Source organism: Histoplasma capsulatum, genomic scaffold (assembly GCF_000149585.1).
Source record: "Histoplasma capsulatum NAm1 scaffold_3 genomic scaffold, whole genome shotgun sequence".
Lineage (NCBI taxonomy): Eukaryota > Fungi > Ascomycota > Eurotiomycetes > Onygenales > Ajellomycetaceae > Histoplasma > Histoplasma mississippiense.
This window is the reverse complement of record NW_001813980.1, coordinates 2,158,232-2,168,987: the sequence shown is the minus strand read 5'-3', so window position 1 is coordinate 2,168,987 and position 10,756 is coordinate 2,158,232. Positions and strand designations below refer to the sequence as shown.

The following is a 10,756-nucleotide window of genomic DNA, read 5'->3' as shown; positions in this document are numbered from 1 at the left end:
TAAAGCAGCGAGCCCTTCAAAATGAAGGACACATAAAATGTACCCAAGGCCACAACCAGTGCAATCAAATTAGGCGTCACCCAGAGTCACTCCGTACATACTCCGTACTATTGTTGCCATTCTCAAGGATCTTCATTCTCAAGCACTAAGCTATCTTTGTTACAGGCATTAGTCCTTAAGAACTCAGACGCCACTCTTGTCTAAAGGTGAAATGGAAAATGCTTTATACCCGTTTATGAATTCACAGCTTGACTTCTTAGCACTTAGGAATCAAATCTTTAGAGCGGATCCTCTGTAAGCGTATTATAGGTGAATATGGTTCAAAATTCCTGAGCATTGTTCCTGAGAAATGTTGAGCCCCCTGTTCAACTGCACTCCCAGCTCGAAGTTTGAGCGGGTTCAAACTTTCTTGGCAAACATATCGCTGCTCCATGGAACTTTGATAAGATACAGTTTGAGTTTAATTCCTTTTCAATCTTGTTTAAGACTTTGTAATTCTATGATATTGTCATTATCTTTCTTTTATTAGATAGAGCGAAGCGAAGTCTCTAAAAATCATATAAAGTTTCAGAGGGAGAGAGGCTCAAAAGTTGCTTCATTTTATGATTGAAATAATTGAATATTAATGTATGCAAAAATGTGGCTGAAATCTCAATGATTTCATCAGTATAAAGGAGATTTCTACATCTCTGATTGATTTGAATATTTAGTTCATAATTGGCTTAAATAACCCCTACTTTTATCTCTGAATTGATATCCGATCGGTTGCTAATAAAATAGGGAATGCTAACTTAATACCTGGCTACCTGCCTACCTACCTCAGATACATATCTATTTACAGTCTACTGAACTACTTGAATAAATGATATTCGCTAATGACATCTATTGATGACTTCTAGTAATAACATCCGCTAATGATATTATCTAGTGAAACTACATCTATCAATTGTATTAATTGATAATATATATAATATCTCAAAACGTGGCTTCAAGTTTATTGAGCTTACTATTGCTCAATTCTCAACTGCATATTTCATGAAGCTTTTACTATAAAGTGTTATGTCTAAACTTTTCAATCCTTTAGAGGAATTACAGATACTTTCATCTCTAGAATTTAGAGGTTTATTCGCCCACTCCCAGAAGGGGGATGATAGGAGCAGACTGCCTCTATTAATAATTCTGATATAAGATAGTATGAATAATGCTATAAGAGCACGGAAGTATCTATATAAGGAAACAGCTAAGTGGCGGTAGAAGAACGCAAAACGTGATAGAATAACAACAAGCAACACGGCACTATTGATGGCAACGCTGCCTATATAATGCTCGCTGATATCCGTAGATCATAGGAGATCAACGATTAGCTTTGAATAAAAGAGATTGCTACCTTCTAGTATCTTCGTTATATGGCGGTGAGTAATACAATACTCCCAATCCTCAAGATATTTAGAGAAATCACGTATCGATTGCCACTCCTGTTGCTTAGCATCCTGGAATCTTTGGCTCACCAATCGACGTTGGTTCTGCGGATCGTTCGTTAATCTGTATTTCTAGGTGTGATAACATGTCATTGAATGTCAACGGTGTTGCTCCTTCACGTCTCTCATGCGATGATACAAAATTCAACCACTTCTGTTTAACGTGAGCATCAAGGTAAAGTTTAGCGTCGTTTATCTTGCGTTCTTCCTTTCGATAATATCGGCGGTGGCGTGCGACGAAAAGAGTCAACATGCGATCTTTATAATCCTTGAATTCTAACATTTTTTTTCCCAGATAGTAATCCTTAATTTCCAATCTCGGGGGTGTTTCTATCATCATCATCTATACCACTTGTGGGTCGATCAAGCGGCAGTTCTGCGGCGGTATCCTGGATCGGTCGGGACTCGATAGAAGAATCTTCGCAAATCTGCGCTTCCAATTCGTTTAAGACGCTGCTGCGCATGCAGAATAGCTAGTTGCTGCTCCCGTTCGCGGATTTGATCGTTCAACTGTTGCAATCGAGTGTTGTGCTCATCGGGGGCAGTTGAGGATTCGGGTTGGTTTTCCAGGGATCTCGCGCGTGTGGAAACCATCTTGCGTGTTTTAACTAATGTTGCGAATCTCGTTATAAGAGTGTGCGTAACAACAGACCACTCAGACAAGGTTTAGAGCGACTAGAATTGTAAGAAGGTTGACTACATGATGCGCTCCTTCGGAGAGTATAACATTGCAATTACCGTCACCGATCATCAGAGGTAGTTGTGAGAGTAGTGTGAGGTACGCACGAAGATACTAGAAGGTAGCAATCTCTTTTATTCAAAGCTAATCGCTGATCTCCTATGATCTACGGATATCAGCGAGCATTATATAGGCAGCGTTGCCATCAATAGTGCCGTGTTGCTTGTTGTTATTCTATGCGTTCTTCTATCGCCACTTAGCTATTTCCTTATATAGATACTTCCGTTGCGCCTATTACAAATGCGCAAAATAAATTTCAATATGTTGTTTCATTTTCTGTTAGGCATCACTACGGCTACCCCAGGCACGTGCCACCCAACACATTATGTTGCTCTCGCTTAGATAGTGTTATTCCTCCTACATTTTCTCTTCAATCTATTAATTTACATAGTCATACTATAGAATATCATGGCTAATAAATATGTACAGTACATTATCAGATAAAATACGCTGCGTAAGCAGTAGTTATCTCAAAGCCTTTTCCTTGTAAAAAGCTATAACTTAGTATTTTACACGTTTATTTAAATATAAAATAAATATTTACAATAGATTTCTTATCTATTTTTCTCCTAATTATATTCAAGTTGGATTTTTTTTTGATGTAGTCAAATGACTTTGGACTGATACTATATTTACTTTATACACTAGAAACTATAAATATAGTAACTGCTATATAGATGAAAAAAATTAAAATGAAACACCGTGAATAGGATAAACAGAAAAAGTAAACAGAGTCATTTGAGCAAAGTGAAGCCTAAAGAGAAATACTTGAAAACATGAAAATGTTATGTTTATATTTATATACTTGAGAAACCGACAGATTTATAAAAGTAGAATAGAAAGAAGGCGCAAGCCCATGACAACTTAAAATGCCGAAACCAAGGAAATCATTTACCGACAACCATTTAGCAGTGGTGTGCTCAGCTTGGATCCTGGTCCACGGAAATCATCGCGGTTTCAACCATGGTCCAACCTTTCATCAAGGGCTAAATATATTACATCAAGTACAAAAGTGTCAATATATCTATAGAAGTGCCTCCGCAACATCAGAAGGCCCGGTGCCGCTTGTACTGTACATGTATATATACTGGACAGTCCCCCTCGTGTCATCGGTATAACCAACTGCGCCGCAAGCTTTAATAATGCAGTGAATTTGAATGTAGTCGTAGTGTAGTGTACATCCGGGTATCACCCACATCGCATAGAATAGTCAAAACGAATGCGCGTATATATATGTGCATGCGCGATGTTAGCCTCCATCCCATACGAACTGGCTCGTAAAAATGACACAATGCAGGCAATGCAATGGGGAAAAATTACTATGCGAGGAAGAGGGTGGGATTTCTCATAGCAGAGAATACTGAGACTTGTAAGTTAACTAGTGTTCTTGGCTCCTCTTTCAAGGGCTAGGTGTTTCATTGAGCACTGCCTATCCTCGTTCGCCCACTTTCCGATGTTCAGAAAACACGGCCTTGGAGGGGATATTTACGAAGTTCGCGCGCTTTAAGCACTTGAGTGTTAAACAAGGAAGGTAGAGAAAGATCAGGAATTGCCGCCACACTTCAATCGCATTTTGTGACGCCGCGCACCCAGCCTAACCGTTAGGGTTGCAGATCGATGACGATCAATTCGTTCTCTCTTAACTAGTTAGTCCTTGAGAATCAAGACGTTTGTCTTCTACCACGATGTCCGCAAACCTCAATCCATATCAACAATCACAGTGTTGCCTTATCATCAGCAGCTGCTGGTTTTATTCTCACATGTGGAATACATGATAGTTCTCTTGTAAGATCAGGTTCAAGTTCCAAAGAATGGAAAGTGCTGTGAATATACTCAACCGTCTGGATCTTCCCCAGTCCTCTATATTATTTAGTAGCAGACTTGAGCCTCATATTCTCCTTGTGTGGAAAATGAAGTCTAACTATTGCCGCTTTTTGTTTTGTTCTGATAATTCCAGGATGGAGGCTCTGATAAAAGGAGTTGTCTCAAGCCGATTGCAAAAGTAGTAACATTTTCTCAGGAATTGGAGGGCTGCATATTGCGTAGAATTTCTTGAGGTCACGGCCCACCATCAGCCAGTGATGTGCTCCATAAATCAACTCAAACTCCATGGCAAGAAAGTTTGGACAAAGCTATCCAGCAAGCCAATCAAGCTTGGCTCCCCTAGTTATGTAACCTGGTTTGCATCCGTGTGTTGCTCGTTTCTCCTGCTGCTGTTCCACGGTAGGACAGGATCCCGTAGTTCTCCCTTGGGCCTGGGGTTGCCTGATCCAAAACTTTATCTACAACGCTCTCGCAAATGATTCCCACCTAGGTTATTGAGTAGGTTGGGGATATTTTCGGCTGCCTCAGAGTTACGTTAAGCGTCTATTTTTAATAAGTGGGCCGCGTTAAATCATAAGACGGAGAGCTAGACGACCACTGCGGTGCCCCCGCGATTTTAGAGGCGGGTCATTCCGAGTCGTTAGCGAAGGGACTACAACCATCTCAATCAAAGCCGTTTCCAGGTTGGTGGTGGTGATAATTACCATATTGAGCCGACGTAAGGGAGGGCAGGTTGGTGTAGTTAGATGTAATCTCATTTTGCTGTCATTATTATGAATGCGAGCAACTTTTTCAAGGCGGCGCGTGGAAGATCCTCAACTGCAGCCCAGCGTCACAGGCAACCCTTTCACTCTGCTCGGCATGGGGAGGGATTGTGGCACCAAATGTCGCTCATTGGTTTTTTTAACCCCATCGTCATTATTGCGGAAACGGTGGCTTCTGACTTGTCCGCAGGTACTCCGTACCTCAGCCGGTTTTCACGGCTAGTCAATTGTTGGCTCCTCGGATTACAAGGATGGGGCCTTAGCCGGTAAGCTACTGCTGGGTCCCACCGCCCGCAAAAATTGAGGATGCACGCCCTGATGGCTGGAGGCTGTCGCATGCTTGGGCTCCAACTTTTTCTTTTTCCTTTTGCTTTGGCCTTTGGCGCTGGTGGAAGGGAAGTGCAGCATCTAAGAAAAGAAGTAATCTGCCGCTAACCCTCATCATCATAGTTTCTTTTTCGTTTTTCACTTTCCTTTCTTCCCTCATCGCCTTCCATGAAACTCTCCTACCACCGTTTGCTGTTTCACACCGTACTCACCCGACAAAGCTCTCTGTCAGCCACACGCTTCCCTCCCTTTTTTTTCCTTTTCTTTCTTTCAACAACACTATACCACAAGCAAATCATTTGGTCGTCAGAATTTTTGATGTTTTCAACCCTGGGGCCCTCGTTTTTCCACAACAGGATTGCCTAAAGGTAGAAGAATATGGATGAAATCCCAACAATGGACCCCCAGCCTCCGCTCCACCAACCGTTCACTCGCAAATCTACATTCGGGGGTATTCTACAAGAATCCGGACCCGTCCCGTTGCCTCCACGGTTATACGGACCGGGCTCACTACCGACAACTGGATGGTCCCAAGGAACCTACGACCCACTCACACGCGGAGAAAATGAGCTCTCGCCAGCAGCACCCTCAGGACCACCTCTGTCGTCCCTGATCTATCCACCTCATGCTTACCATCACGAAATCATCCGCTATGCGAAACCATCCCCATCCCCGGGCCCCATCGCGTCCATGCATCCCGAGCCCACGCCAAGTTTCCATTCGCGACATTCGAGTCGCGGTTCGGTTATAAAAAGTGGTGAAGGAATGAAGGAGCCAAGCAACGCCATATATGGTGAAGGTAAGGGAAATATTTCAAGACCCATAGATTAGCACCAGTGATAGTATAGATCTGTGGGTTCCCATCTTGTTGTGTTTTCCGAACATTGCGAGGTGATATCTTCGTTGGGGTGTTTCTCGAACCCTGGTACAGCAGCCGGGACAGCAAACAAACCCGCCAAACTGCACGCCAGCATTGTGACTAGCTCCAACCGGCTGGCAACAAAGCAGGTTGCCAAGTTCCCGAAGTCCCCAAGTTTCCCTCACCCAGCCTCCGGTCTGTCTGAAGTTATCCATGGATACCTCAGGCCAGACCCCTGCTGTCCCCTGCCCGGCTTACCTAATGACCCTGGATCGGCTGCAGTGCTGCGCCGGACGGGAACGCTAGCCTGATCTGGACTAGGGTCTCGGCACTGCCCAGCCGAACCAGTCCCGTGACCCGCCCCATTCCCCAGCAACCTTGGAACCTTGGGCTCTGCAGAGCGTCCTGTCCGCACACGCTGACACTTTGGTTTGTTCTCCCACAGCACGTCAACCTCATCCACCACCACCTGCACCGCCCACCATGTCGTCGCGGGACATGTCGCATCCCTCGCAGCCCTACGAGCAGGCAAGGCGACAGTCGCTGGGCAGCAATGACAGTTCTCCTGTCCATCCTGGTGAGCAACCACCCCTGTTTTCTCCTTGGCGTAAGCTCTCTGCGAAATGCTCGCCCGTGGTGATTGCGCCCGCCAGACTCGCGTTATAATGATATACAATACTTAAGTTGGAATAATTATACACTATCGCCTCTATTGCGGAAGAATGGCTCTTCCCGAAAAACTATCCTACCGTGTTTGACTGTTATGATGTTGTCTCCCTAGACCGAGCTTGCTAACTAGAAACCTTAAAAAAGCCTCAGGGCAAGTTGACCACCCCAGCGTTCAGCAACCGCCTCTACCCCCTTCGTCCTACAATAGTCGCCAGATGCCTCCTCCATCTCCTCCCCAGCACTACCATTCGCGTGGAGGCCCCATTCCAGCCGCCCCTCCTCCCCAACCGCCCTCCTTCGCTCCACGTGAACCCCCCCAACCATCCGCACACCGCCCAGGTAGCAGCATGTCGATATCGTCAATGTTAGGGACTGATTCAGATCGCCCAACTCGGGATAGCGGCCCTTCCTCCCTCTATGGCCGATCCGCCATATCTTCTATTCCATCCGGCTTACATGGACCGCCACAGGGAGCAATGTCGCCCCCATCCACCGCTTCAAGACAACCACAGCCATCCTCTGATTTCCCTCCCTTGAGACGTTCTCACACTCCAGAGAGGGCTCTATTTTCAAAACCGCAACCCCCTCGCCCGTACCGCTCGAGCTCGGGAAGCGCGCCACAAAGCCAACCCCACCCTCCTGATGATACGTTGCGTTTTGGGGGCGTTCCTCGGTCCCTTGGTACGGCCTCGGTATACGGAGACAAGCAACAGACAACCCAAACAGGCCCCTCTGGGCACTTTGCGATGTCTTCGTATGACAACGGCCGGCGTGGTAGCATAAATGGACCGATCCAACGGCCTAGCAGCCAGCCGCACCAAGAAGAGCCTGCATCGAGGAGACCCTTATTCAGCCCTGGGCCAAGAACATCAGGTCCCAACTTTGGAGAAAGCCCAACAGAAGCTGGATCACAACGTGTAACACCTGGATATCCAGGGTCAGAAACAGCGTCCCATGCGCAACAAAGATATGGTATTCAGCACCAAGAACGGCTTGGCCCTACAGATCCGGGGGCCCGTGAACAAGAACACAACACCAGATTACCTCAGGACATGCAACAGCAACAGGCACGATTTGGGCCGCATTTTGGAGAACGGGAACCGGAGGGGCCCCCGCGGCGTACGTGGGATTCAGGCGGAATCCAACGCTTGTCTTCTGAAACAGCTCGACATCCCGTTAGCAACGAATTCGGCGGTCTGCAGAGCTACGTAAAATCTCATGAATCGCAGTTGTCCGGGCCTCGATCAACGCCTGGGTCGCATTTGCAACATCACCAACAACGGCCTGAGCCTTTGCAACATAATGATTCAGTGGGAGGCTCAAACCTGGGCAAGTTTCAACAACCTTCGCGCATTTTCTCTCCAACTTCTGGATCAAGCTCCCAACGACCTCTCGGTGGCATGGGCGAAGACCAGAAACGTAAGGACAGTGACGAACCCTTTCAACACCGTAGTCTCCTTAACATTAACGCGGAGAATAAGCGAGAAGGAAGGTCGTCACCACTTCCCCAAGCGGTTCAAGGTGCACAGGCTCAGATAATCGGTCCAGCTGAAGAGGCCGGAATCAAGAGCGAACTTGGCCGTGTATTTTCGGGAATTGGGAGTGGTGTCGGTGTTTCTGCAGCTGGACATCCGGGAAGTGGACCCCCCACACCCATGATCTCGAGCCCCTTTAAGCGGGATGCTATAGTTGCACGTTCAACTGGGGGAGAGATGAAAGAACTTGCGGCGAAACCAGCCCGAGCTAGCGTTTCTGGACCTCCACGACGTGGTCGAAAACCCAAAGACGATGATGCAAAAGGTGAGGGCGAAAGCAGTGTTGGACCATGGGGTGGAGGGACGACCCGTGGTCGACGGCCGAGACATGTCCACCATCACCATCACCATGGCCATCAGTAAGTTTTTTGATATCCATGTTCTATCTTTGCTTTACCATTTTTTCCCCGGCTCTTTTCTTACTAACTTTCTGCAGTCACCATCACAGACATAAGCTAGACGATGAGACTCCAGGATCTATTGCCGTACAAAACACAATTCCGCCGACTGGCGTAGCCAGTTTCCAGCGATCACCTATTCTCCCTGAAAGTGGTGTTGTTTCCTCCCCCAATGTTGGTCCACATCACCACCATCATCACCATCACCACCACCATCACCACGTGCCACGGCCCACCAATGGTGGTGCCCCGCCCTCCACTTCAACCCCTGCCGCCCCCATACACGAATACAGCACAGTTGTCAATCTGCAACCGCTTCTACGAAGTGTTGCACATCGTCCCAGGTATCATCTCGGTTCGACGCTGTACGCCCCCAAGATCGGAATACCTACATCCAGGGCATCCGCGGAAAGTTCAAAATTTGGATACGTGAGTACACCAGTCCCTATTCCGCGGTTTGAAGGCAAGGAGAATTGCACGTATACGATACGCGTCCCACGGTTCCGCATCGACGCAAGCCACCGAGAAGAGATCTGCGCGCGACGAGCGCTCTGGGGCACAGGTGTGTATACAGATGACTCTGATCCCGTGGCAGCAGCAATACATTCTGGATTTATCCGCGGCGAATGGGGAGAGGATGTGGACGTGTCCCTGCTAGATCTGGAGATCAAGGAGGAACATCAACATGCACCCAATGGCAAGAACGGCACCACCTCTACATTTCACAAAGTCTCTTCCCTGGATAAATCACCAACCAAAGGTCCCACAACTGCTGCTCCCAAACCCGTCGGCGAAGTCGGACCAACAACGATCCCCACCGCCAAACCCAAATCCAAACCCAAACCCAGAACCCCACCTGTCCCACCTCCCAACAAGGATCTCCACATCACTCTCTTAATCCTACCCACCCTCGAACGCTACGACTCAACCGTGATGTATGGCCTCAAGTCGCGCGCGTGGGGAGATAACCACGACGGGATGAGTTTCAAAGTTGAACGGATTGACTGGGTGGATGAAGGGGGTTCGAAGGGGGAGGAGCGCGGTGGTGAAGCAAGAAGGAAGCGGCTGAGGAACATGATGCGGTCCGGGAGGATCTGTACGCCAGATGGGTTGAAGGGAAGGGGTGGAGTGGAGTTGCGGAATGGGACGAAAGTTGGGGGGTTGGGCACGGGCGTGGGCGTGGCTGTGGGCATAGGCATGGAAGGGGGAGAAGGGGGAAGAGGATCTACTGCTGTAGAGCCTGTGTCGTGACTCGTGAGGTCTGGTGCTGGGTGATTTGTAGCATATCATTATTTCTTTAACGCTCTTCCTCTTCTTCGTCTGTAGTATTCTATTGTGTGCTTTTATTTCTCTTTTTCTTGATTGTTTATTTTTTCTTTCTCCCTCTTATCTTCGGCTTCTGTTCCTTACTCTTTGTCTTGTGAGGTTTTTTGTTTATTATTCTGCTTTTGATATTGGATCAAGCAGTTGTTGTTGTTATCTGATTGGCTGTATAGGTGTTTTAAATCTGACTGGCCAAGGCGTCTGCTTTTCTTCCAACTTATCTAGATCCTTGGCTGTGGAAAACAGCGATCAGGAGGACTTTTCATCTGATACAGCTAGCGGGGCATCGCCCTTTGGCCCGGGACTGGGGGCGTTATGGGCGGAGTTCCTAGTGCTTAGCGCTGTCACACTGTCCATAGCCTGATTCCCGATATTACTTGTCTGATAGAATTTTTGTTTGCCATGTCGTCTGCCTCATGTTGTGACCTCGCTCCAAACAGCCTCGGCACTCGGTGATCCGGCGGTCGAGGATCGCGACAAAGACGGATGCCCATGGACCATGTGGATGGCGAATTTGTGTCAACGGAGTGGATTACCGAGTGGATGTTGTAGAGATGCGGCCATGGGCGTTGGGAGGAAATAGGCAGTATGCAGAAGAACTACCCGGCTCCTGGTATGGCCGGCGGGGTCACTCACTTTGCTCCATCGAGCCGGAACATCTGCCAGCCAAACTAACTTTCCTTCCTCTCGAGTCAAAACGGCCCAAACTCGCCCGCTGTATATCCACCGTTTCTACATCCCTTCATATCCTTCTTATCTCCTCCTCACCTCAACGTCGTCGCAAGTCTCAAGAGGGATGTTCCCTGCTGCTGCTCGTGGCCGTCTTGCTGTTCTAGGACG

At 47.6% G+C, this 10,756-nt stretch overlaps 2 protein-coding genes across 2 annotated transcripts; one reads left to right on the top strand and one right to left on the bottom strand.

Annotated features, from left to right (window-relative positions):
- Nucleotides 1–1,841: 1,841 nt before the first annotated feature.
- Nucleotides 1,842–2,072, bottom strand: HCAG_03792 (predicted protein; the record flags this gene model as incomplete). Its single annotated transcript, XM_001541644.1, has 1 exon — nucleotides 1,842–2,072. The coding sequence occupies one exon, from the start codon at nucleotides 2,070–2,072 to the stop codon at nucleotides 1,842–1,844; it is 231 nt and encodes a 76-aa protein (XP_001541694.1).
- A 3,456-nt stretch (nucleotides 2,073–5,528) lies between these two features.
- Nucleotides 5,529–9,844, top strand: HCAG_03791 (predicted protein; the record flags this gene model as incomplete). The annotated part of the gene is made up of 5 exons (XM_001541643.1): nucleotides 5,529–5,931; nucleotides 6,064–6,186; nucleotides 6,437–6,568; nucleotides 6,805–8,554; nucleotides 8,644–9,844. 5 exons carry the CDS (start codon nucleotides 5,529–5,531, stop codon nucleotides 9,842–9,844), a joined length of 3,609 nt encoding a protein of 1,202 aa, XP_001541693.1.
- Between the last annotated feature and the right edge of the window lie 912 nt (nucleotides 9,845–10,756).